Raw genomic sequence first — 27601 nt, forward strand, 5'->3', positions numbered from 1 at the left:
GGCTGTGCAGAAGGGCAGGTATGGGCAAAATCTTCAGCTGCTGCAAATCTACATAGATCAAGTCTAGGTTTCTGCTTGTTTGTACCAGTTGAGGATCTGTTTATTAGTTCCTCCAAAAGATTAACTCAGGGCTTACTTAGTTCTGACCTTGAGCTCCTACAGCTTGATTGCATTATAAGGCTGTGTCAGTGGCTTTCTTAGTAGGAATGGTATAGCACAAGAAAATTTGGTTCAGGTATTGTTTAACTGCCTGAAAAGGGATTTAGGGTTTGAACATCTCAGAGCTGGGGATAAGGCATACACAACTTTGTATCCACAATGCCAGGAGCCTGCTCTGATCTCAGGTAGGATTCTAAGCTCTATTGCTGCGAGCTACAAACGTTTTTAAAGAGGGATGCAGTAGTGTCTGTGCAGCACTGTGTCTGGGGTGCCCAGGGTGTGGGAAAGAGCAATGCTTACATCTGCTGGTGCCTCATCAGTCCTTCAAGGCAGCTTCCACAAGATGGCAATATTTGAAACAGTAAGTTCATAATTAGCAAAAACTGGACTGAATTTGTAGTGATGGGTATTGGGGAAGCAATCTTTGGCTTGATCAGTGAACCAGGCAAGTTGCTCATGCAGGGTGAATGTGGGAAGTAGTTGCCAATGTCACTTACTTTCTTGATTAGATTAAGAGAGCGAGAGCTTAAACCCTGAAATTTTCCTATTACCTTTCCTCATTTTCTTCCACTTGTCAGCTTGCACAAATTTCCACTGAACAACCACTTCCTGCTTCCCTTTCCCTTTCAATATCTGTGTCCAATAGAATACATACTCTGCTTCATGTTAAAAATCCATAGAAGTTTCCTGTGTTGGCCTTTCTCCTGAGCTCTGACCTGCTTGGTCCTGCTGGTGCTTGTACTGGATATATGTGATCCAAAAGAGCAGGAGCAAAGAGCCACGTTTAGGCAAAGATGTTTCTCTCCAGTGATGATTAGCACACAGTTCTATTTTGGGTGTTCCACCTGGTTGTAATAAGACCCTGTGGCCTTTCTTTGGAGTCAAAGTCAAGTCAATATTTATATTTTATATGCCTTGACAATCAGAGCATATTGTCAGTGTCAAGTTAAAACTGTGTGACATTAGCAGTATTCTTGACATCCTTTCCAGCTCTGGGTCTACAGTTGTTTAGGGAGCAGGAGTGGTATTTGTATGTGCAAAGGATTTTTTCATTATCTGTGTGACCCATACAGAGGCTGACAGTTTCAGCAGAACTTCAGGTAATACCCTGGAGGCTTTTCAAAAATCTGTACCTCTCAACTGATTTTAATCAAATGAGAAAAGCACTTAGCAGACATGCAAATGAGACATTACGTTTGGGTTTTCTTTCCATTAGTGTCTATCCCTGGTGTTTGAGGTACTTTATGATTTTGAATTTTAGTTTTCTTTCTCATTATAGAGAACCTGTCCAGATACGAAATTCTGACCCAGGGTTATTTGCAGGTCTAAGACCCCTTTGGTATAGGACTGGTGTAAGGACTGTGTTCTTGCCTGTTCCATCAAGTAAAAATATAAATTGCATTGGTTCTTTAAACTGTCCTGAGGTTCCCTTTTGTTCGCTTTCACAGTCCAAACTAAAAAGAAAAAAGAGTTACCTCACAGCATGTGAAGATATTTCAAGTATAACTTACAGATAACTTGTTTCAATATTCTAGTAAAATATGTTATTAAGGAGTAAGATAATCTATCAAATTAATTTATTTCAGGGAACCTGCAGGAATTTTCTAGTCTAATTCCTGTTCTACTCTGAGATCCTGTTAGCACAGTGTGACAGTCAGCAGTGGTGCCAGCAAGTGTGAGCAGTGCAGTAGCTTTGGCCCTGGGGCTGGACTGTGGCTGGGGGAAGGCAGGATTGGCTGCACAAGGGTCCCTGTATCCCCAACAGGAGGCATGTTGGTGGGGACCCATCTGCTCCTTTGCACGTGTACAAAACCACTCCGGCAGAGTGGTAATTTCACCTGCTTTTGGCTGGTAGAGAGGAGAGCGTATGAGGTGGATGTTCAGACCCCATGTTCTCCAGCACAGACCAAATACCCTTAGCATGTTCCTTGCTTTGCACCATGTTCAAGGTAAACTTCCACCCCTCCAGTGGTTTTCTGTTGCTCCACAGATTCAGCACAGCAATGTTTCTGCTGAGTGCTTGCTGTCCAAGGCAGAGCTGCCCTGCCTGCAGCAGGCACTGTGACCTGCTTCTCAAGGGAAATGCATTTTTCTGCTGTAGACATGCCCTTCTGGTCCAGGGAGTCTTTCCACTGACTATGACAGCCTTCAGGTTAGGCTGCAGCCTTTTCAGTGTCCTTTGTGAGAGCTCTTCAGCCAGATCTCCAATTGCTTTCACCAGACCTGGGCTTGGTGTGTGCAGGGTTTTTCCTTTTGTTTTGCCTGGGCTGGCGAGGCCTCCCTGCTCTTGGTTCTTTGCATTCACATGTGGGAGCATCACTGCTGATGAGTGCCCTCCTCTGAGGGAACACCAATTTGTTTGTCTGTCTGTCTTGTGTGTCTATTAGTCTGTTCTGTTTAGCTTCATCTTTGCTAATGTAGCTCTTTAATTCCCACCTGAAATGGATGGAAGATGCATAAACAAGAGCTGCAATGGATAGATGCACTGATGACCTTGAACTTCACAAGGAGCAGGGAGAGCACTGTTGAGCAGTCCCAGCATCTTTCTTCCTAACATTTAAAACCTGCCTTAGGGCTTTTCTAGACTCTTAATGTAAAACCTTTTTCTCGTAACTTTTCAAACTTGTGATGCTCTTTAGATCCCTCCCCAGAGTCAGTATGAGGTGGAAACACTGGCCAGCTGTACTTTAGGACTGACTGTACTGCATATTTGTATATACACTCTGTAGACATGGAGACATAGAGACTTAAGCACTTGCTTAAGTTTATTCACTTAGTCCTAACAAGGCACATAGTGTGGCTGAGCAGGTAGAAGTTGAGATGCCCTCATGTGTTATGAATACTTGGTCACTTTTGGAGTCTTCAGCTTACCTTCAGCAGTAACAGGGCTGGCTCAGTGTTTTGGGGGAAGTCTTTTATACTTTGGAGCTGTGCCAAACACTTCCTGATTCCTCAGCCTCCTCTGGCACAAGGGAACCACCACTGTACGTAATACATGGACTGTCTAAACCCACATTTGAAGAGCATTTGGACCTATAACGCTTTTTTTCCCTTTAACCTCTTCCTTCCCTGAAAGAATAATGTAGGGTTTGGTTGGTTGATTAAAAAAAAATTTCAGAAGTCACATAGATCATGCTATCAGGGTCACTTGTTTACATCAGTGGGGTGGTACATTTACAGCCTAAAACTATGGGATTTGATCTGGTCGGGTTTTCATCCTGTTTAACTAATACTGCATAGTTGCTTACTGTGGGGTGTTTCACCACCTCACTGCAGGGCTCTGCTGTAGCCCTGGGAGTTAGTGCTTTGGTAGGAGCTGCCAGGATCTCTAGAGCAGAGGCCAGAGGGGATCCACTTAGTCATGTGTCTTGTCAGGAACTGGAAGCTGTCGGAGAGCAGGGGACTGCTTGGCCTTTGCCCCTGCCCAGCTGCCTCATGGAAGTCCCTATGAGGATCCTGCCAGGAAAGGGAATGTGACCAGGCTTCTGATGCTGCACCTCCTGGTAATACACATAAAAAGCCTGCACTGTGGAATATTCAGAGGCAGTGTCAATGTTTTTAGCTTTCAAATAACTAATTTAATTCATAGTTATTAATGCTTTTAGGAGGAAAAGCTGCTCAGGGAGGTCACAAGTAATCAATGGGAAGTGGACCATGTGGTCTTAGGAGCTCATGGAGCAATTTCAGCAGTCAATTTATTGGTATGGAACAGAGAAGCACTTCCTTGAATTAAAAAAAAACAAACCAACAAAACATTCTTACAGCTGCCTCAATATTAACTTTAAATTTTTTATTTTTTAATTTGCCTTTCAGGGCTGATGATAGGTAGGAGGGAGTTCCAGAAATCCTTTGAGGATTTCAGGCTCCACAGTAAATGCTTTGAATGCAAATTCCACTGCAAATAGTACATTGAACTTACATTTAAATTTCTTTCTATAGAAATATACATAGTAACAGAGCATTGTTTCATAGGGCAGTGATCCCCAATTCCAGCACCAGACAGTAGAGCTGACTACAAAGGAGTTTCTGTGGGGCTTGGTTGGCCTAGAGTGGGTCACAGTCCTTGAGAAAAAAGTTGGTTTGCTTTAATACAGTGATGAGCACAGCTCCAGGGGTCCAAGATGTGGTTCAGTGGAGCTTTGAGCTGAATGAGCTCATCACCCTGCACTTCTCCAAAGTCTTTGAGCATGCTTGTGCTGAAGGTGTCACAGACCTCTCTACTCTCTGCTTCTGCTCTGTCTCAGTGTGCCATGAGAAAGCAAGCTTTTTACTGGAGGGCACTGCTGAGGTGAATAAAGAGGAAGACAAAAAGCTTAAATTTGAGACCTTTGAAATTTAGTTTCAAAATTGTGTTGAATGATCACAGAGCACAGCCATGCTCTGTATTTCATCCAATCCCCTTTGCCAAGCAGCCCTGCAGGCAGTACACTAGCTCAGACATTCCATTTGCTCACAGCATGCACTTTGCTTTCAGTAGGTGTTTGAATATGTCAAAATGTGCAAAACCAGGCTGTGGATACCTGTGTATCACTTTTTCAGTGATCTTCCCCATAAAACCTCCAGCCTCAAACACCGATTTCCCTTTATGTGTCCTGGGACACAGTCCCTGTGAAGAGTTTTGACTGGGGAGTGAGTCAGGGCAGAGTCCAGCAGCTTCACTGGTGGTGGTGTTTGGAGCTGGGTTTTCCAGTCAGGACCTCCTCTGTCCTGAAGCTCTGCCTTGTTGTGGGAATTACTAGAACATTTCATATCCTTGCTTGGTACAGGGTAGAGTGATTTTGCTGGGGCTACATGGCATTGTGCCTTCGGAGGACCTGAGCTGTTGGTTTTTTTTAAAAAAGGAAAGCAAGTTGCTTTTCTCTTCTGTGTCAGTCATTGAGGATTTTTCTAAAAACAGCAGCAGATGCCTTCCAGCATGCTTTTGGCCTTTCAGTTTTGATCCTCTCAAGTACATGTTCCTGTCCATGTTCCTTTTCCCCTACAGGAATGCAGTTTTCCTATACTATTGTACCATTTCTGGCTGTAGCAGTGTCCATAACTTTCCACTCTGATTCCCTGCCCTAAGCTTCTGTTTTGCTGTCACCTTTCCCTTGCAGCATTCTGTGTGCTGCAGTGCTGTTGTGTTACTGTAGCCTCAATGTCTCTTGTGAAGATGAAGGATCCTGCTGTCCAAAGAGTATGGTGTTGGGGTGGGGAGGGGAAGAGTTGTTAATTTTCTTTTGTTGTCTGCACTCCATTTACATTTTTTAAATTCTGACCAATATAACATCTGCTAAAATGTCTTCCTTATCATTTGCTTGGTGATCACACAGCCTTCCCACCATTCATTGAGAGCTGGACCAGATCTCACAGAGTCTGAAAAGAGCTATGTGGTAAGGCCCCTGTTTAACTCAGATGTGTAGTCCTAGACACTCTTCACCCAGACAGTAACACCTCAGTAGAAATAAAATGCCAGCACTATTTTTAGTTGCAAAGTAGGTACGTATTTATCTCTTTGCATATATTGTTTGTTTGCAACAGAAGAAGGGGAATTTAACAATTAGAAAAACTGTCACAGCCAATGAGAAGTTGGGCTAATTGTGATGCCAGACCCTGGGTATAAGTTAAATGAAGCCAAATGCATGAATGGAGCAGACCAACCTCACCTTGCATTCTTGAACTGACTTCATAGCGTTTGGAATGGTGCCACTGCATAACTAATTGCAACATCTTATGCTGCTGCTTTTAAAAATATGTGTAAATGTATTTGTTACAAATCTTCAAACTAAATGCCAAATTCTTCTGTATCTTGCCTGTTTTTCCATGCTTACACCTGGATCCCTTCTGCACTCCACTACCTGGATATTTACCTGGATCTACAACTCTTCTTTTGTTTTTGTTTTTTACCGGACTTACATGCTGCAACTGGAATGTCCCATCTCTTCTTATCTGTATTTTCCCCTCCCTTCCCCCTGTTGACTGTCCTTTGGGTGTTCTTGGATGTCAATGGTGCCTACCACACAGGAAGCTGTTTGCAATGAAATCATAAACATTGCAGAAAAGTCTGTTCATTACTGCAGTACTATTTCTCAGCCTCTTGACTCTCGCCACAAGGTGACCTCTAATGACCATAAATCATCTCTCATCATTTCTCAGCAACCTCAAGCACAGCAGCAAGGAGCCAGCCCTGAGCGAAGTCAAACACCACGAGACATGTAAGTCTTTTTGGTTCCTGTCTCTTCCAGGGGCCTTATTTCTGACTGGTGCTGAAGATAGGGAGGTATGAGACCTCTCAGTGTTTCAGAAGGTGAATTAGAATTATGTGAAAATGTCAGCTTTGCTTTAAAGAACAAAAGTAGCCACATATCATCATAATGAGTTTCAGACTGTGCCCTTTCTGTCTGTATAGCACCTGAAGCAATGACCTCATGATCCAGGGCTGGGTCACCATTACAGAGACTGTCTCGGTGTATTTGTATCTTGAAGCTGGTAACAAGTTAATATTCACTGACTATACCTGATCATATGACATGGAGCAATGTGTTCAACCCTGTTCTTAGCTTCTCACAGTACAGTGAGAGCCCAACACTGATGCCACTTGGTGTGTTGCTGACCAGTTCCACAGGGGAATTGGTAGCTGAGAAACCAAGGCTGAGATTTTCAAAGCTGTTCAGTGGAGCTGCCACTAAGCTTGGTGGGGCCTTACACTGATGGTTCTGAGAATAGCAGCCCGCACTGTGTGCTGGGGACTGATGCTCACAGCAGTTGGCTTCTGAAAGGAGCCTTTGCTTTCTCTTTATGCAGAATGGGAAGTCTCACATCAGCACTATTTTCATGCTCCATAGGCAGGGGACCCAAGCCTCCCCAGATTTGCCCAAAGATTGTTTCCACTCCCTAAGGATCCTTTCTAATGAATACAGGGTGCCTGTGGTACAAGTGACATCTCAGGGCAGGATTCAGCCTTGGGTTTTGTTTCCACTGTACCTCCTCAGCCATGTTTTATCCAGCAACCTTAGTGCAATGGAGTAGGGAATATCTTTTTCTAAAGTCCTTTGCTCTGCCATTTGGTCAATTATGGCTCTGCCTGTGTGCATGGGCAAGGGAACAGTTGTCTCATTTAGCCCAGGAATGAGTGTATCCAGGTTTTGGCTTGCACTCAATAGGGTGTCTGCAATGGTGTGCTCTCTAGGTGCTACATTAGGAAGAACCTGGTTGGTTGTCTGTGCAGACAACTACATGGCAGAAAGGGAGCAGAAGCTCTCCATATATCCCACACAGTATAGGCATGACATTTTTTACTACCGTGACCTTTTGACAATAGCAAGTTCAATGCAGTTGGCTTCCACCTCTCAAGAGGAAAACACAGGTTCAGATTGCATTGGACAATATGTAATAGGAATTAAGGGATGGGAAACATCTCCTCCTGAAGGGATGTCAAAGAAATCCAATGGCTAACATGTAGTATCTTTCTGGTTTTTAGAGTTAGCTACCAAGCCCTCTACAGCTACACTCCTCAGAATGATGATGAGCTGGAACTGAGGGATGGTGACATTGTCGATGTCATGGAGAAATGTGATGATGGCTGGTTTGTAGGTGAGCGTGACACTTACCTGTCAGCAGAGCTTTTGGGGATGAGCAGTTTTGCAGAGTGTCTGGAAGTTGCCTTCATTTGTGGGGTCAAAATGGTGAAAAAAATTGACTCAAATTTTTCCAAAATTTCCCATCTTTTCCCACCAAGAACATTAAAATTAGGCTGCAGGGTGGTGGAGCTTTGTTTTCCTTGCTAGGTCTCTAGTACTTCCTTCTTTATCTTCTTAGTACCTCCATTGCTCTCTTTGTCCTGAACCTTCTTGCTCACACAGGTGGCAGAGCAACAGGGGGAACCAAGAAAAACTGGATTTCTGTAGCATTTCCAAAGCTGAGGGAGCCATGACTAGTTACAGAAAGTGGCAAGTAACGAGGTGAAGGCAACACACAGATAGGAGTTGCAATCCATGAAAATCCAGCCTCAAGTGCATGTTTAGCAAAATCCTTTACCTTCAAGGAGTGCAAGTCTGGACAGTGTTCTCCATCTCAACATTTCAAATCTAGGTTTGCTATCTCTTCTTAAGGGAGATTAGCTCATTTACACTGAGAGGAGTTTGACTTCCAACCTATAGGCCCAGGAGCTTTCATCAGCACCTTATTGTTAAAGGGGAAGACCAAAGATGATTAATAGCAGAACTAGTTGTGATCTGGTCTGTACCAAAAGGCTCTTTGATTAGGGCTCCTATTTAGTACTAGGAATCAATGCCTGCAGGCTAAAGAGATTGCCACCTGTACCTTTTTAAACCCTGGAGCCTTCCTTGCATGTCCATCTTACTCTGTCTTCCTTGTGTTTTATTTTGCAACAGGTACATCCAGGAGAACAAGGCAATTTGGCACCTTCCCAGGCAACTACGTGAAGCTTCTTTACCTGTAAAATAACAGTGATCCCACCATGACAATGATGGGATTCCTTTCCAGATGGTGTTTTTAAACAATGAAGAAACAGACAATTTATGAATGTAATAGACAAGAAGTGAGAAGTGTTAGGAGGATGTGATTATGTGGTACACTATTGAGTTGAATGTGTAAGCCCTGCTTCCATGGAGTCAGGGTGTGATTTGTTTGCTGAAGAGACAGTTTCTAGTTTACAGTGCTGCCTTTGTGTATTCCTCTCCCTTCCCCAGCAAGAGTTTTGATGATAATCTTAATTTGTACGGAGTACTTACCTCTGAGAAGGCTTCAGGGAAGCACATGGTATAGGTTTTATTTGTGTGTTGAGATAGGATAGTGCTTTGGGGCAGTACTCAGCCCTGCAGCTGCTCACGTTCGTTGGAACAGTTCAGGAGGCAAGGCTTGCTGCCCAGTTTCTGCCTTGCTGAAGACTCACTTTTCTCTGCCTTCCAGTTCCATAGAAAACCCCTCCTTCATGTCATGCATCTTAAGACCCAGCAGAGGCAAAGGACAGCTGATACAATTAAACTGCAGAGCTCTGTGTGGAAAAGGAGTTTGGGACTGGTGGTTTAATCCAGAGAGGTCAGCCAAAGCATAATGCAAATGTGCAAAAATCCCAAACCCCTTAAGAACGTATTACCAATCTCTGCAGGGTTTTTTCTTTTGTGCAGGGTGTGTGTGCGTGAGTGTATTGTGTGCATCAAAATGAACTGAGTCCTGTTTTTTTAAAGAGAAATCAGCCTAGCTTTGACATTTATCTGCACAAAGAATAGAACCAATAAACAGAACATCCGTGAGGGCAAATCCTGTTTATGTGTCCTACGGCTGTTCACTTTCTCTGCTCCGCCTGCCCTGTTGCTGGCCCTAAAGGATCATACACCTTTTGCAGTATATGCTTTGGGATGAAGACTTTACTTCTTTCCCAGCATTAAATCTTAAAGGCTCTGATAAATCTGAGCAATGTATCACTGAGGGTGCCTTTTTTTTTCATTTTGGTTTCAGTGTTGATTGTAGGTCTCAAATAAATACATGCATTTTGGCTGCCTCTTAGTCATACAAAAAAGTCTAATCATTTTGGAAAGCTGTTCCCAGCAGTTATTACCAGTTACATAAATTTGTATTTCCTTAAGGGGAAGAAAAAAAAAAAAAACAACATGGCTTGGCTGTATGTTTGCCTGTAAATCCACTATGAATACTCTTTTGATAGACTTTTTGTTATTAAGGAAAAGCATAAACAATACCAGTTCTATCAGACTCTGCTTCCTACAGTTACCGTACAAATAGCAAAGGGTTAGATTGCTATTTTGTCATAAGCCGTATTTAATAATATAAAATGCCTATTTTTATGCTGATGCTTTTATACAGATTTATTAAGAGTAAACTACAACTAACTGTTAGCACGACTTGCAATGTTTTGATAAACTAGCCATGCTCCTGGGTTTGAAATCAAGTAGGCTTGTCTTCCGTCTCAGTCAGCGGAAGAGAAGACTCTGTGTCTCAGAAGGTTTGACTGTAAATATGTATATTTAACTTTGTACAGACAATGTACTTACCTTGTATAGAGAAATAATTTAAACACATTGAATGAAGGGAGGGAAAAAAAGGCAGTTGTGAAAGGTTGGGATTTTTTTCCACTTTTATTTAAGTGATGGAATTCCATGTATGTCCACATAAAGAGTTTTAGCACAAAATATTCATTATGAAAGGGTTTCAGATATGACACAAAGCACCACTGTTTATTTTCTGCAGAAGATAACTTGAATCCTGCATCTTATTTATGGGTTTGTTGTTCTGCTTTGGGTTTGCCCTCCAGTAATTTGCAACAATGTTTAGGCCTGTTGCTAAGATTGGATAACACCAAATAAATCTATCCAGCAAAGTAACATGTTGATATTGATTGTATATAACATATTCATTTAAAGGTTAATTTTCTGTTCTCTTGCCAGTTTAAGTTAAACACACACACACACACATAACACACGTATCCACACAAACCGCAACTTACTTTGTGTTGATTTTTTTGTTTCTTATTGCAGTGGATTACTATTTGACAATTAATAAATGGAATTATTGAATTACTATTGTGTTCCTCATACAAATTATTAAATAAAATCTACTCCGGTTGTTCCCGTAGCAATGCACTTTTGTACTAGTGCCCTGCTGTGGCTGCCTTTGTATCCATACTGACCTGTGGGTGTCTGCCATGGGCTTTCCCACTGTCCTGCACCTGAGCATCCTGCTTGTGATTTGGCTTGAGCTCACCAGTTTTCCTTCCTGAGCTGTAGGCTGGCTGTGACTTTTGTTTAAACAAACCAAGATGTAGAAGCAGAGGAAAAGCTGGTTTTCACACAGATCTTGCTGTAACATGGTGACAGGGTACAGTTGCTGTGGCATGCACACAGACTTGGGAGGTCGGGAGTACCCCCCAGCCCAGTGGTTCACAAAGGGTCTGTGCGACCTCAGATGAGAAGACCACCCAGGTTAAGTCAGACAAGAAACTCCAAATGCCAACCTGTGCAGGAAGGAGTGTCAGTTGATGTTGGGCTTTTTGGGTGTGCCTTGTATAAGGGAACAGTCCCTGAAGGAATAGAGTGAGGGAAGTGCTGAGCTGCCTGGGTGGGCTCACTGGGGCCCAGTAACATACGAGTACCCAAAAAATGCATCCTGCACCTCCACACGTTTGTCTCCTGCATGGTGCCTGTGCAGATCTGTGCTCACCCTAAAGATCGGTATTTCGCAAGGAGTTTTAACTTCTTAGAGACCTCCATCTCAGACTAAGCCAGAACTGGGCAACAGATTCAAACTCTGTTGCTGATGCAACCAGATGGCCAAGCAGATAGATAAACGTCATGACTGCACTCAATGATTTTAGGAAGTCAAACTATAAACAAGCCAATCCTAAAACCAAACTACCAGGACAGCAAAAGCCTCAAGCTATTTTACATGTTTTTAGCACACAGATACAAGCCCTTTTTTGTTTCACAAGTCACTTTATATAAAATCCAAAGGGCAGCCTGATCATGGCTTTGCTGCAATGACAAGCACTGCTTGCCTTTGCTTTACAGCACCCTGGTCAGGGAGGGGAGAAACTCATCTGTATCTGCTGAACGCTGGTATTTCCTGATGTCACTCTCTAACCGAATCTAAGGTAAGGAAACTAGAGGTGCTAGTGACTGCAGAAGCTGGGCAAGCAGAGAGGAGAAGATGACCCAGCAGTGTGCAACAGCCCTCTGGAAATCCCACACACCCTGGGGCAAATGAGCCCTCCGTGTCACTTTCTTCACTGCCATGAGATGTGTAATGATGTGGTGGAAGAACTACTTCTCTTTGCTAGAGATGAGATTAATAGTCTGGACGCATGGACCCTGGAAAGAAATAGCCTGTGAAAAGACACGCTAATGTAGGAAAAATGGTGCAGCCACAAAAGGGAATTGCAGAAGCAAGCTGTGCCTTGTGATGGGATCATTTGTGGCCGTGTCTTGTAGGACCAGTACCTGGGTGACCTGCATCATCCCTATTTGCTGCCTGCTCCATGCTCCCCAGCTGTGGCTGAATCCCAGCTTCAGCTGCAGCTTGCTGCTGTTCTGCTTATGGGTGAGCTGTATTCATCAACTAAATAAGCAGCAGTGCTTGCACGCCAGTTGTAAATACCAGTGCCGTTGCTGTGACCAACCTCTCCCACTCGTCCACCACCAGATTACTGAGGGCTTAACATGCAACTGGAAGAACTGTATTTCCTGAATCACAGCTAAGAAGGTTGGCTGGAAAAGCTGTATAGAAGAATTCCTTTTGTTGGTGGTACCGTGCTTAAGGGGCTAGAGATAAACAAAACGCTACCTAAATCAGTGAACATGGGATAAATTAGCAGAAAGGTAATACCCTTCCCAGGCTCGGCCCTCACTCATCAGATCCTGGCGAGGAAACTGCAGGGCTTATTTCCATCGCCCCCATTAGGTTTCGGAGTTAACATTGCTCTAGGCTGGAGAGTATTTGCCTGGGAGATGCCACACCGGGGCACTCCTGCGTGCGGCTGCCTGCCGGAGGCTTGTCCTGCCTGCCAGCAGGGAGCGGGCGAGCGGGCGTCGCGATTCCCGACCCCGCCAGCCGCCCTCCCTCGGGAGGGCCTGACCCCAAAGCGCGATGCAGCGCCTTCCTACCCGGGAAGGCGGCGGGGAGCGGGCGCTGCTGCCCCCGGGGCGGGCCGGGAGCCGGGGCGGGGCCGGGGGCGGGCCGGGCCGAGCGGAGCCCGGCCGGTGCGGGCGGTGAGGCGGTTGGGGCCGGCGGCGAGGTGCAGCGCGCACATGGGGACGCACCGCATCGTGCTCTCGGGCCCCGGGCCCTGGGGCTTCCGCCTGGTGGGCGGCCGCGACTTCGAGCAGCCCCTCGCCATCTCCCGGGTAGGGTGGGCGGCGGCCGGCGGTGCTGGGGGCGGCCGGGGTCGACTCGGGCTGGCAGGTGGCACAACGGCAAAGCCGGGGCGAGGGATGGGGTTGTCTTTTTCTCCTCCGTTTTTTAGTTTGTTTGGGTGTTTTATGTTTCTGGAGAAATCAGTGGTGGCCCACGCAGCCCCTTCACCTGTAGCAGACCAGGGTCTTTGCTCCCCACCGAACCTCCCTCCTCAGCCTGTCCATAGGGACCCTGCAGGCAGCAGGAATCCCCTCAGCCCCTGGTTCGGGTTTGGCAGCCCACCCTGTGGGAACCCGTCTCACCGAGGTGGCTTGAATGCTCGTCCGCCTTTGCTTGCCATGTATAGTTAAGAGCCTTTGTTTACAGAAGCCGTATTAAGGTGTATTTATTGCCTCTGCCCGTCTCTGTTCAAAGTCCTTCTTGCCCCTCCTTAAAAAGAAATTAGTTAGGAAATGACAAAAATTTTGCATCGAAACAATTTTAGCGTTGTACATGGATTTTCCCTCCTCTGCTGCAGGGTTTGTCTGTAAGACGCCGGTGCTCACTGCCTCGCTGTCCTGTCCACGTCCCCACCTGCACCCCAGGTGCTCGGCCCGGCCGGGAGCTGGGCCCTGCCCCGCCGCGCCCTGCAGGCCACCGGGACCACGGGCTCGTGTGTGGGGCCTGAACCCCAAGCTCTGTCCCTGCACGGCTCTGCGTGGGGTGCACTGCACAGAGCCTTGTCCGCGCTGGCTGCAGGCCTCCCCTCTGCTAAACAGAGGCACCCAGCGAGCTGCTGGCAGCCTTGAGCTCTGGCGTCTGCCACCACTGCACAATTTTTAAGTGCCTGCATGCCCCAGGTGAGGAAGGGCTCTGGGAAGTGGAATATATCAGAACTTGAACTTACGTGAACTGCCTTTAAAGAAGACCAGCATGGTCAGGCTTGTGAATTTTTGTAAATGCCTCCTGCCACGGGGTCTCACTGCCTGAAGGAGCCCGGGTGCCACGGAGGAAGCTGCCAGCTGCAGGAAGGGCAGAGCTCACAAGTGCTGTTAAATCCACGGGGGGGGGGGGGGGGGGGGGGGGGGGGGGGGGGGTGAGCTACTAGTTTTCTGTGTAATCTCTTTCAATTACAGTAATAATGCCTCATTTTTCTAAAGAATTTTTGGGACATAAAAGCAGCTTTACTGTAAGGGAAGTGATATTTACTTCATTGTTATGGTAATTACCATTTCCTTCCAGCAAAAGACTCAGGCAGAAGGGTGTCTAAAGCCCTACCTCACTGCTCTTACCTCTTCTTGGTCGCCTTTGTCAATGCTTATAGGCACATACCAAGGGATATAGATCAGCAAAGCGGCAAAAATAACCACCTCATGAGAAATTGTGACCCTGGAGACTAAAATGTAATAAAATAGCCTCTCTGATGGTGGTGACGTAAGTGCTGACAATTAGCAGCTCTTATCAGGGCTTTCTCTTGTGGCCCCTCTGACACTTTTAATTTCCCTTCCCAGACTTCAAGTCATTAATCTTTCCTGTGGTTTGCTCATAAGGCTTCTGGATTTGTCTCCTGGGCTTGGGAGTGAAGTTCTTGGCAAGTCTTCCCTTTACCATGTAAAAAAAAGATCGGATCCAGTTTTGACCTGTTTTAAAGAGTCTGATCCTTCTTGTGTGATGACTTTACAGGGCTGTAACTTTGGTATTCTTGCTTATTTCATTTGATACCTGTGTTTTTACCAGAGACGTTTCTGGGCACGGAGCCCTGCTTCCCTCACAGGATGGGATGAGCTCTGGCCGTAGGACTGACATCTGCCAGGGATTGTGAGGGCCTTGGTCCCACTGTGATGTGGGATAGGGGAGCTACCTGAGGGCAGTGAGAGGGTGGGGAGGCTGTAACCTGTGATAAGAGCATCACCCTGGGAGCATGGGAGGTTGCAGCTCTCCCTCCTCATCACTTGTGTGTTTGCTTTGTGCTGCAAGCGGGTAGGAGGTGGGTGGGTGCATGGATGTGCTCATGAGGGGCACTGTTAGTGGCGGAGCACAGGGCTGGGCTGTCTGCCCTGGGTGTGGGGGAGCAGCATCATCCTGCCACTGCCACTGAGAGCGCTGTGATTTGGGTGTGCTGTGTATGGGGTAAGTGCCCTCCCATGTAGCCAGTGGAGCTTGTCTCAGAGATGCACTGATGGGGTCACCATGCTGCTCCATGTGCTGGCATTGTGGGACACCAGGAGAGACATCCATCCACTCATGGACCTGAACAAGGTGTCTTGCAGCTTTCTTTGAACCAGGTGCCTAAATTTGGCCTGCATTGCCTGCCAGAAGCTCAGGTTTGGCTTCTGGCACCATCATCCTCATGGTGTTAAGCTTTAGAGCTTATCTTGGTATTTATGGCTCTCATCACCATTGTACCTCAGCTCCTTGCTAGTGGCTTTTGGCTTCTCAAGCTTCCCTGTCAGCTGGGGAGCAGCTGTACTTAAGTGTAGTCGTGTCGGTGGGAGGCAGTACGGTTGGAATTGTTCTCTGGAGGAAGTCATTGAAGCTTGGTGTTGCAGTCCTGGGTCCAAAAAGGATGAGGAGCACTGGGGCCATGTGCATGGCAGCCACCAGAGCAGCCTGGCCAAGGCCTTCTGTCTGACAGGGACTGCATGCTACCAATGTCTGGTTGTGCCTTGGAGGAGCAGCAGATGAAAGATTGTGGCATTTCCACAGCTGCTCTTACCTTGTCTTTTGTCGCTGCTGTACCTCACTTTGCACTTGAAATATGTGTTCAAAACTGCTTCAGCCTCAAATACATCACAAGCATCTTGTTGTGAGAACACTTCTAGTTTCTTGGTTGTGTTGGACCAGTCTTCCTGATGAGAGCTGAGTATGGGGATTTCACAAGTGCTGCTCATGAGACTTTCTGGTGGAGTTTCCCATCTCTTTAGGAGGGATGCTTCACAGATGTTTCTGGCTTACATTTCTTTTTAAAACTGCAGGGTTCTTGTGGATGTTTTATTGCAGTCTTTGTTCAGAAAAAAACAAACTTCTGTTGATCAGTGTCATGAACTCTGGGCCAAAGCCTGCTGGATTGCCCTACAGGAGTAGGAAAGGCCCTTGTCTTTACTGCTCTTTGGGTGATACTCTGCAGTGAGTCAGTGGGGTAGAATTTGAGAAAAGTTCTTTCTGAGATGTGAATAGACACAATACATAGAGAATAATAGTTTATGTAGAGCTGACCTATGCACGGGGTAGTTCCCAGTTAAATCCCATTGAGGATGGGGGAGCTGATGGAGGAAGCAAGCAGCACGTTGTTCAAGGAGATGCTGATGAAGTGGAGCTGTCTGAAAAGCCGTACAGTTGTCAGACCCCATCCCCCTCCATTCCTCAGGTAACATGAGCTGTTGCCTGTTTGGTTGCATTCGATTTTGAGAAACATTGAGGCGTTTTGTTTCCAGTCAAATACATGGAACTGTCTGATAAACCTTGTTATTGAGATGAATTTTGTGGTTTGTGGTAGTGATCTTGAACAAATGACCCAAAACATGCGTAGAGGAGAGCTTTGCTGTTTTGTCATGTCAAAAAACCTCCCAGCCCCATTAAGGAGGGGTGTCTCTCTGAGTCTGTAAAACCGGACATTTTCTTATAAAACCAATTTTCCAACAAAAAAAATGGTTTCAAGACAGACAAGTTATGCAAATACATCAAAAAGATGAAATCCCAACAAGATGCTTGTTGCTGATTTCAACCACTGTAACATGAATTCATCCCTGCTTAGTCTGATGTTTTATCTATTTATGGTATTTTAAAAATTCAGAATTTCTATAAAATATGGAATTGGATCACAGTTGGGTGTTTGAGTGTGTTGGTTTTCTTTTTAAGCATGGCCCTCTGAACCAGCTTTATAAACTTAAAGCTTGATTTAGCGGTTAAACTGGACTTGATGGTCTGAAATCAAGCATGGGACTGAATCCTGTGTGAAAAGAAATCAGGTTTAGCTTTGGTACTGGCTGATCTCCTTACCCTGTCAGCCAGTCACCCTTGTAGGAAGCAGCTGAGCAAAGACATCCCAGAGCTGGTGGTGAGGGAGAGCCCTGCTGGTAGGGGACACCCTGCAAAGGGGCATCTCTTGATGGGGCAGGGGGAGACTGTCCTCCCTTTGGCACAAGTGACTGCCCTGGGAGCTGGGCTCCAGCCTCTTCCCCAGATGGAAAGAGACTCTGGCTGCAGGTTATTTTTCTGAGACGTGAAGGGAGCTGGGACTTTCTGGGCAGCCCTCTGCTCCCAGAGTAGAACTAGAATGCCTTCCCTTTGCCAAAGGAAACATGGGGTGTGGTGGATGTGATAGGATTTAGGGTTGGGCTGGCTTTCCTCCTCAGCCCAGCGAGCCTTGACTGGTCCCCACTGTGCACACGTATGACAGCAGTTCCTCTGCCACACAGTCCAGCTCTTGTGCCCATGACTGCAAATCCCAGCATTGTGCTTGGGTCTCGTTCTGAGGCTGGCTGGGCAGGGGGAGGCAGCTGGGGAAAGCTGCTGGGCTTTATAGGAAGGTGAAGGCGGCTTTATGTTTCCTGCTCAGATGTTTACCTGGCTGGGGGTGCGGTGGGGGCTGCGGCAGCCCCAGCCCTGCTGTGCCATGCCAGGCAGAGCTGCTCCAGGACTACTCAGCTGATAAGGGCTTGTGGAACACATTAGTGTCACATGCCAAGAGCTTCTGGCCCTGCAGAAATTGCTGGGCTGGTGTTCAGAGGACGTCAGGTTGCCTTGTGCCTTTGCTTGGAGGGAGTCCTGTCTGCTGTGTCAGAGCACACCAGGTGTGAAGAGCAGAGGTTATACCCCTACAGACTTTGATATCCACATCAATCCTGGCAGTTTCCTGAGCAGCTGCTGGAAAAGCCTGTGCTTCAAGGGTACAAATGGGTGCTGAGAAGAGGAAAAAGACTTTTCTGATCTCCCTGACTGCCAGGGTTTGGATGAGAGGAAATCATCGTTAATTGTAGCAAGGGCAAAGCAGCAGAATTTTCTCAGGGTAAAGGCAGAGTGCTTTGGGGCACAAGACAGGTTTCATCTTTTCCAGTCCAGTTTCCTGAGTCTGGGGAGCACTTTTGCCTTGAAAATAACTTTTACAGTTACTGGGATACTAATCAAATGCCTTCTACCAGAGTTACATGCAGGAGCAATACTCTTGTCTTTCCTAGGAGCCAGGGTTGTATTTTCCTCAGTTCACATATTCAGACTAATTTGTCGTTGGTTATGTAGCAGCTTGATGTCACCCAAACTTTGGAGATCCATCCCTTTTCTCTGTGCCTCTTCTTTGCGACCAGTATAATCCCTTTTGATGACGTCTGACCCACCTTGTTCTGTACAAGTTCCCCAAAGAACCTAAAGAGAGAACTCCAAATTTGGAGTGAATGTACCAGCCTCAGCATTATGTGAGAGCTTTGAGCCCTAGGACTTTAGGTGACAAAAGTAAATGTTGGACTTTTCGGGAGGAAGAAAGTTCTTTTTGTTCCCTGATCTGCTTGTTCCCAGATGTCAAGTTATGTATGGCTGCAGGCTCCTTGGTACCTTCCACCCTCAAAAATCACTTTGTTCCTCAAGAAATGTATTTGGTATATAAAATGAGTTGGATTTGAAGGGTGCAGCATCAAAATAACAGGAGGATTTTTTTTTTTTCTCAGTATAAACAGAAATTATAGGAGCCCTTAACTGCATAAATAATTGATGTTGTTCTGGACTACAGTATCTTAGATGGTTGCTGATTACTGGATGTGTTGATTTATTTAGTGGATGAAATGAACCATCAGGAAAGGCTCAGCTGTTTTTGAGGTCTTGTAAAAAATCTCTTTTTTGTTTGTTTTGATATGGAGCATGTTGCAAAAGAAGCTGTAAGGCTGAGTAACTCCTCGACCACCATTTGAGCATCTGTGAGCAAATCCTCTCACCTATGCCTTTTTATACCATCTGGCTGAGGTCAGCCCTCTCTGTGCAGTATCTGATGCCTTCTCCTGTCTAGGTTGACAAAGCTCCTCTGGCATGAAGGCAGGCAGGAGGGTGAGGGGTGGGCTGCCAAAGGAGCTTGTGCTCTGGAAGCCCAGACCCCACTGGGGTGGGCTGATGCTCAGGGGTTTCACCGGCCAGAGGTATGACCTGCTTCTCCTTTTTGTCTCCTGGTGATGGTGTGATCTGGGCCAGCACAGAGCAGCCAGTGAGATTTGGGCTGCAGCCTTGTCCGACTGTAATGGTGCAGAGAACGGGAGCAGCGTTGAAGGGAGCTCTCCTGGAGCCAGTTGTAAGGAACTGACACATCATTCCTGCTCCCCTAAAGAGAAGGGGTGGGGAACGTGCTTGTCTGAATTTTCTCACACCCTCTGATCTCTGCTGACCCGGCTGCATGCTTTTGCTGGGAGAAACTTTGACTGCTTAGCATAGTACTCCAGCGCTGAGGACATTACTCATGGTAAAAGAGCAGTGTGTGTGGGTGGAGAGGATTAAACTGAATGTCAGAGATGTCTGGTTGTCACTGGTGGCCTTGGAAGTATGTTGCTTCATGTCTGTCCTTTCCAGCAACGACCCAGCTGGGTTTTCCTCTCAAACACACATAGGTGCAGTTTCTCTAGATCTTTTTCTTGGCTGATGCTAATTTTCTTGTTTGTTATCTCTTCATCAGTTCTTGCAATGTGTGTTTAGGTGTGGAGTGATGGGTGATGCTGGAGGCTGTAGGGTCTGTGAGAAACTGTGAAGAGCTGACAGAGTGAGCATGTAGGGTGCCGGAATGGGTGAGGGGAGAAGGCCGGAAAAAATTGAGTGAATTTCAGACCCACCCAGCTATCTTGACTCACATGGAGCTGAGTTATGCTGCTTTTCATAAAAAGGCTTCCCACCCTTCCTCCCCCTCATTTGCTGTGGGCAGCAGCTTCCCTCAGTATACCCACTGCTGCCTCTTGTATCCTTGCCTGCAGAGGGGAAAAAAGGCACCGTATATCCCTGTCCAGGGACTGCAGAGCTTGTTAGGTAGCATGTATGGAGGGGATTGCATCAAATGTAAAATGTGGTTGTGTTTGGCAAGCTCTGGACACACAAAAGTTTTATAAAGAGGTCCTGGGAGCTGAATAAGCAGCCAAATGTTTCCCCACTGCTAAATCAAAGTGTTTTCTATTGTAAATGCACTTGCCTAAAGACTATCTGAAGACTTGATATTTCATAGCTCTTTGCTGGCTGGCCATCAGTGCAAGAAAACAGTAGCAAGCAAGCTGCCTGGGAGATGGTCATCTGAGCTTTGCAAAGTCCTGGTGGTGTTGGCAAGGTGGAGCCCAAAGTGTGTGTGCAAGGGGGCACATGTGCACAGAGTTTCACTTTGTAGTATAAGAAAGTAAGGTAGTTTCTTCTTCTATCCCAACCAATCCTGAATCTGTAGGACCTCTTTTAAAAAAAGGGGTTGAAGCCTGTAACTGGTCTAAACTGTTATCTGCTACATTGAGTTTTGCATGAATAAAGAGTGCACAATCAAACCCATGAATTGTGGGGATTATTTGTTTCTTCCGTATGCTGGCACATGTGTCGGAGCTGGTATCAAGGACATAGTTTGATGTGTGTGGTTGTAAGTATCTAGATTGTTTCTACAGTAGCCCAGATTTCTTACACAGAACACCAGCCAAAGAGAGCATCACCATAAGCACACTCTGGGACCTATTTTGGACACAGTATAAATCAGTTCTGCTCCACGTGTCTCAGAATTGTCTGTTCCACAGCAAAATGGCCTAATGGCAGTGTTACCCAATCGCATGGGAGCAATCACCTCGAGGCAGGGCATGGCTCCTTTCCAAAGGAAGCCCTCGGACATGATGTTACAAGGTGTGCAGAGCTTTATTCACCCAACTATGGTGTCTCTGGAACTGGGAGGTTCCTGGTGCCTTGTGAGTCTGTCCATGTCCCCATCTGCTCAACCCCAGTGGAGGAAGCCCAAGCCAGTCAGGGAGCTCTTTTGAAGGACACAAGAGAATATGCATTTGCACAAGCTGTGACTTGTGCAAGGTTGTGTTTTCTGGTTTTGTTCTTGCAGTGTCTTTCTGCCCTTCTCGCCTTTCCATGCAGAAGTGCAGCTTTATCTGCTCAGTTCTGTGTCGCCCACCTGTACAAGGTGTGCAAGACACTGCCTTCTAGCCCCTTGCCTCCTGCTGGTCTCTGCTCCATGTTCAGTCGAGAGGAAAGGGTAAGGAGGCAAAGCTGGGGCAAAGCTTTAGGTCATCTGAGAGCAGGAGCAAAGCAGTTTCAGGTGCAAAATTTACTGGATGCAAGCTAGCCTGAAGCATTTGTTCATTTTTGGATTCCTTTTGTGTAAGCTGGCTGGTAGCTGCCATTGCTCTGAGCACCTCTGCCTGCTTTTCCCCCAGCCACATGCCTGCCCCTGCTGCTTCCCATGGACCAGGCAGGGATGTGACAAAAATAAAAACAGGAAAATGTCTTCCCAGTGGCAGACATTTTCTTCTCTGCGCTCCTCACTTAATAACAGAAACGCCTTTTGCTTGATAGCACTGAGATAAGCCCAGACCTTACTGGGAGGGGGGAAGGGAACATTATTAGTAGCTATAAATCATCCTATAAGGATGGGGGATGGGTTCCCTCTGTACCCTGCCCTTGTGTAGACATGTTTGCTGTGAACGGTCCTGGCAGGCACTCTGAGCTGGATGTTGCAGGCAGCAGTTTGTGGAAGGTTGCATTTCAGGGCAAGTTATTTCCAGACCTGAAGCAGCTGGCGTTTAAGACATGTTTACTTTTGGATACACTTCTCTTTTTTATTACTGTGCATCCTTGTAGCTTGTCCTTAGGGGAGAGGTTTATGTGGTACCTGAGTGAATGTAATAGCCCTTGTGCTACCAGTGGCTCTTAATCTAGTGGAGAAGAGCACTCACACTTCAAATTCCTGTGGACAGAGAAGGGAACTGACACTGGCAATGCGCTGAGATGTCACTGTGAATGCCGGTTGCTCTTCCTGGTGGCTCGTGGGGGTTCTTCAGGAGGCTTCAGTATTTCAGTATCCCTGGCTGCTGTGGCTTAGCTGTTCCTGGTGACACAGGATCATTTCTACCAGCCTATCACATATTGTGTAATTATCAGTCTTGAAATGCAAGCTGTATGGCTGAGTCTTCAGCAGTGTTCCAGTGCTGGCATTAATCCACTGTTGTTCCTGACCCTTTGGCAGCTTGTCTGATTGAAAATGAATCATGGTAACAGTGTACTGAGCTTGGTGTTCCTTACAGGGCTGAGTAATGTGCCTCTCTCCCTCCTTTGGTAGCAGAGGAAATAAAGGCCCCAAGAAACCAAGTGACTCAGTTAAGGTCCAGAGGCCAGGAGAGGACCCACACTGTGTTTCCTGCAGGCTCCTTTTGTTTTAATGATATCCTTAGGGATATGTCTTATGGTTTTTATAAAGACAGCTCCCAAATCTGATGGGACTATAGGTGACTTTCAGTGCTCAGGATTTCTTCAGAGCTGTAAACTGTCCCTGTGTGCTGGTTTTGGCTGGGGTAGAATTGTTCACAGTGGCTGGAAAAGGGTGGTGTTTTGGATTTGTGCTGAGCACAGGGTTGATGATACAGAGACGTTTTTGTTATTGTTGAGCAGGGCTATCACAGAGCCAAGGCCTTTTCTGCTTTTTGCACTGCCATGCTGATGAGGAGTCTGGGTCCAGCCAGGACAGATGACCTGAACTGGCCAAAGGGATATTCCAGACCACATAACATCATAGCCAGCATGTGAAGCAGGGGAAAGAAGGAGGAAGGGGAGATGTTTGGAGTGATGGTGTTTGTCTTCCCAAGTAACCATTATGCATGACGGGGCCCTGCTCTCCTGGAGATGGCTGAACACCTGCCTGCCCATGGAAAGCAGTGAATTAATTCCTTGCTTTACTTGTGCGTGTGGCTTTTGCTTTCCCTATTCAACTGTCTATCTCAACTCAGGAGTTTTTTTGCTTCAACTCTCCCAATTCTCTCCCTGGCCCTGCAGGTGGGGGAGTGAGTGAGCAGCAGCGTGGGGCTTGGCTGCTGGCTGGGTTTGAACCACGACACACTGTCATAAGGTTTACCGGAGGCACTCTCAAGGCAATGAATCCAGTGGAGTGGCTGCAGATTGCACTCAGTGGCCTTGATAGGTCACCAGTCGGCTGCAGCTTGGCAAGTGATGATCTTCACATTTAAATCAGATTTTCTTTATCCATCTGGTGCTTTGTCTGGTGTTTTCATCAGCACTTCCTCTCTCAGTTCAGAGACTGTTTGCAGCATTCAAAGTGGTGTGCAGGTAGACATTCATTATTGGCTGACCCATCTGAAGCTCTTTGGATTAGTGTTGAGTAGCTTGGTCTGTGATCCACGTCTGTGTCCTTCCTTTTTCCATGAAACACTTTCCTAGTCGAGAGGTGAAAAAAGAAAAACATCTTGTGATCATTCTTCTGGATGGGGAAAATAGCCCACTACAGCTGTGAGGAGATGCGCTGAACAGCCTTAGTTTTGGCCCGGGGAAAAGAGTGATTGCTGCTAATGTGTGACACCCCTAAAAGGGGAGTGTTTCCCTGAGGGCAATGATTTGCCAACCAAACCCTAGTAAGGAGGGATCTCTAAATCTTGTGAAAGGTATTGATGTCTGAAAGCTCTGCTGGGTTTGCTCAGCTGCTTTCCGGCATGCTGAAACCTAGCATGAATGTGTAGAATGAATACCAGTTGCAATGGGCTCATAAATGAGGTATGTCTCAGCTGCAAGGCATGTTTTAATCTGTACTCATGTCTGGGAGCAGTCCACCCTTCTCATTTCCTGGGCCTATTAAATAATGGACAAAAGCTCATAGAAGTCATTACACTCCTTTCACAAACTCATTAAAACTGCACAAAATCTTATGTAGTGTTTGCAAAGCCACGAACATGATATTATTCACCCTCTGCCCAGGCAGTAATTTTGGCCAAAAGAGGTCTCAGTTGTTAAGAGGACACCTCTTTAAAAGACGTAGGGCAAAATGAACAAGCCATTTAGTTGATTTATTTGAAAATGCCAAGTTTTAGCTGGAACCTTTTTCATGAGGAGTGTCATACTGACAGCATTGCTGCATAGCGTCTTCTGTCTGGGATCACATGGAGAGGAAAGGGAGATGCAATATGGCAGAAGGTATCAAGGTGAGCTGTGGTTGGTTGGGAGGGTTGGTGCTTCTACTTTTTCAGATACTATTGGCAGCTTGTGGTTTAAAGATGAAGTTTCTGATGCCTTTCTCCCTTCTAATATGCTTGTCAGATCATGCACTGCTTTGGGATTGATCTTGCTGAAGTCAGTAAATGTGTGTTGCACCTGTTCCTGGGCAAAACCAGATTATTACAACTAAAGAAGCAATCCAAAATCTTGAGTCCAAACCTTTCCTTCAAGGAAGGAAACAAATGAGATTGTGATGCAGGCAAAGGTGTTTGTGATTGGCATTGATTGTATTGCAATGACTCTGATACTCTTTTCTGTCACCTCTGTTCTTAGAGACTTGGACTTCTGTCTGTCCTCAGCATCTTCTGTTTCAGAGAGCACTTCTTTGTCCAGGAAAGAACAGATTTCCTTTCTGTATGATCTTGCCCTCTAGCATGAGAATTGTCTTGAGTGAAAATACTATTTTTTTTATTTACCTGTTGTCCTTTCTCCAGATTTCTATCTGTGAGTGCCAAAACAAAATCCCCTATCTAAAAGACCTAGATAGATTTCTGCTGAGAATTTACTTTTGTTAATTTTAACTTCTTTGCTTCCAGGCACCAGTCAGAAAAAACACAACTTCTCCAACTGTTTTTCAAATGCTGCTATGGAAATCTCCTCCCTGGAAAGTCCATTCACTCTTTTTGTTTTGTTTTTTCTTAGGTGACTCCAGGCAGCAAAGCTGCAATAGCCAACTTGTGTATAGGAGACCAGATCATAGCCATTGATGGAGTGAACACAGATAACATGACGCACCTTGAGGCACAAAACAAAATCAAGGCTTGCACAGATGAACTCACTCTGACAGTCAGCAGGTACGTAGCTGAGCAAGACTGGGCTGGAGAGAGGGAGGGTTGCAGGGTGGGCAGCAGCTGTGTTTTGGTTTGACAGTAGGCCTCTCTGGCTGGTTTAATTTGACCTCTCAGTGCTTTGTCTGGTAGGTGCTGGCTAGCAAGAGGGAACTGCATTTCATCCTTTAATCCTGATGCTGCTTGCATTTGCTGCACTTTGACCTTATGAAAACAACTTTCCAAGTGAGGAATTGGCTGATAATTTATGCCAGAGTCTGTCAGCTTATTCTGTGGCTCCTGACAGCAAGAAACCAAAGATGGTCTCATGAAGACTTCACTCATAGCAGAGAAGGTGCAACCAGAGATGACCTTCCTTCCTGTTGCGCTCATTTAGCAGTTAAAATATACACTTATATGTTGTTCTGAGCGATTAATTGCCTGGTTTCTGCCATGCACAGCCTCTGAAATGTTGTGCATTTTGAAGCCTCTTGATCAAACAGCACTGTCAGTCTTAAACAGCGACGACCCAGGGTGCAGCAAAGTTTCATCTTAGGCATCAGTCTCTTCAAGTCCTGAAAAACTAAAGGAGGGTGACAGCTGAGACACAATTTCTGTCACTAGTGTAGAGCACAGGCTGACTTCAGCCTTCCCACCATCTTGAACTGCAGAGCAATGGACAACTTCATTCCTTTCCCTAGCCATGCTTTGTTCTTGGGCCGTCTTTGTACAGAGAGGAAATGGAGGTGGGAGGGCAGGACTCCACTTTGCATTGACCTGTTGCTACTTAAAAGAACAGGAGCCTGATTTTTTTGAAGGTGCTGGGGATTATCCTTCCTTTTGATGTGAATTGCAGCTGCAGGTACCGCCACTTTTCAAAGTCAGATGGTAGATGCATTGTGGCATTTCTGGTTGCTCTGGAGCAAGTTTTTCCTGTGCCTGCTTTCCCTCAGAGTGATCATCCATCAATTTCAGGGCAGATGCAGGGGAAGTGCTTTCAAAAGGAGTGCAAAAGCACGCCTTAAATGATACAGTGGTTCAGTTGTTCAGGGCCTTTCTGATAAACAGAAATCTTTACCATAGCTCAGACAATGCCAGGAGTTCAGCAGGCATATCCCAGTTTAGGAAGAAGCGATGGGTCTTGGCCAAAAAAAAAAGCCTGATGGTTCATTAAGGGAATTCACAGATGGAAGAATGGAGCACAGTGCAGGCAGTGTGAATGGGCAGCGAGCATTGCAGCAGCCTGTTAACCCCAGAGTTTCTCATACTGGCCTTGAACTTAGCAGCATGCAATCTTCCTGCAAAGGAGTGTTCCTTTTCCTCTCCAAAATCCAGCTTCTTGACTTGGCAAACCAGTGCCATGTGGTTCTGGCTGGGAAAGAGGAAGGGAGGCAAGGACTCTTTCAGCCTGCAGGCAAGTTCACTCTTACAGATCACTGAGTCTGTAAAATGTGTTTGCTAATGTTAATTACAAAGTCGTTAAGTTTATAGATACCCTATGCACATTTCATTGGCCTTGGGTGTGGAAGCTGTCCAGGAAGAGATTTCTAGCTGGATCTACAGCTGTATAAAATTGTGCAGGGGCTTTGAGTTTACAAAGCTCCTTCAAGACCCCCTTTTAATGAGGTAGCATGAGTGTGTGTTGGACGCTTCTGCTGCTGTTCTGATCACTGAGTTCTGCTGACAGAAGGCCAAGAAGGGTGACAAAACTGCAAGGAAGTGAAACAGTGATCTGACTTCTTACCGCTTTAGGGTTTGATACAACTATCCATTGCTCTGTGTAAAATCTGTGTGCATCATCATGTGTTGTCTTTCCTGGTTGTACTTTGTTGAGAATATTTTATCCCTAATGCCCAGTGTCTCCTTCTAGGCCCCCATAACTGTGTTGGTATAAACTCAGCTGGACTCAGTGGTCAGAAGTGCTACATAGTCTTCACTGCTGAGGGAGGAGCGCTTCTTTACTTTGCAATCTAAGGCCTTAAAATGAAAAGTCCTAAGAGGATGCCTAGAGAGGTGACAGAGAAAGACCTGGGGCCATGCTTCATCTTCCTGCTCAACTTAAGGTAGAGGAAATGGGTGAGGAAAGCAGACTATGGGGTAGTTGTGACATCCTCTTCACACATCCTCTGTGAAGAAGGGAAGGGCATTGCCACGGAGGTGGAGAGGTTGGAAGGCTCTTGGGGAAAATGAGTGCCACCTGGCCAAATGGTATGGCTTGGGCTTCCTGGGCCTCGGTGGGCACAACTCTGTCGCTAAGGCTTGACCATACAGTTGGTGAGGAGGGCTCACAATACATTCAGGTCAGAGCTGGAAGTTTTTTCTCTGTCAAAGTAGCTCTGTAAGTAGTTGGCTGAGTATGAAAAGGAATGTATATCATGTGCACTTCAATACCACCAAACCTTGGGTTTGGTCTCCACACTGTGCAGTTGTAGCTTGTTAGCTGAATCGGTTGTACCAAGGAGCTGTGCTGGCACAGATCATTGCCCTGACAGAGTAGCACCTCTGTGGGTTGGAACATCACAAACTGGTGTGAGGATGTCCCAGCTGTGCTAGGTTTTCTGGAGTGAGAAGTCTTCCAGTCCTTTTCTACTCACCATCAGAGAGATGTCTTGTGAAAG

At 46.1% G+C, this 27601-nt stretch overlaps 2 protein-coding genes across 52 annotated transcripts in view; both read left to right on the forward strand.

The window, feature by feature from the left end:
* The window catches only part of SORBS1 (sorbin and SH3 domain containing 1), a 74985-nt gene extending 64290 nt beyond the window's left edge, over window positions 1-10695 (forward strand). For 23 of the 50 annotated variants that reach the window (XM_069019425.1, XM_069019404.1, XM_069019400.1 and 20 more), the window contains 4 exons: window positions 5472-5531; window positions 6163-6353; window positions 7619-7731; window positions 8532-10695. In XM_069019425.1, coding sequence (XP_068875526.1) covers window positions 5472-5531; window positions 6163-6353; window positions 7619-7731; window positions 8532-8599 — 432 coding nt within the window. In that variant the 3' untranslated portion in view covers window positions 8600-10695. The remainder of the gene's footprint in view (window positions 1-5471; window positions 5532-6162; window positions 6354-7618; window positions 7732-8531) is intronic. The other 27 variants (XM_069019429.1, XM_069019419.1, XM_069019421.1 and 24 more) reach the window with 3 other exon arrangements.
* A 2154-nt stretch (window positions 10696-12849) lies between these two features.
* Window positions 12850-27601, forward strand: part of PDLIM1 (PDZ and LIM domain 1) — a 44314-nt gene continuing 29562 nt past the window's right edge. Inside the window, exons 1-2 of one of the 2 annotated variants that reach the window (XM_069019456.1) lie at window positions 12850-13013; window positions 24859-25010. In XM_069019456.1, coding sequence (XP_068875557.1) covers window positions 12918-13013; window positions 24859-25010 — 248 coding nt within the window. In that variant the 5' untranslated portion in view covers window positions 12850-12917. The remainder of the gene's footprint in view (window positions 13014-24858; window positions 25011-27601) is intronic. The other variant, XM_069019455.1, reaches the window with a different exon arrangement.

The sequence above is a fragment of the Aphelocoma coerulescens genome, chromosome 6 (genome assembly GCF_041296385.1).
Source record: "Aphelocoma coerulescens isolate FSJ_1873_10779 chromosome 6, UR_Acoe_1.0, whole genome shotgun sequence".
NCBI classification, from domain to species: Eukaryota; Metazoa; Chordata; class Aves; order Passeriformes; family Corvidae; genus Aphelocoma; species Aphelocoma coerulescens.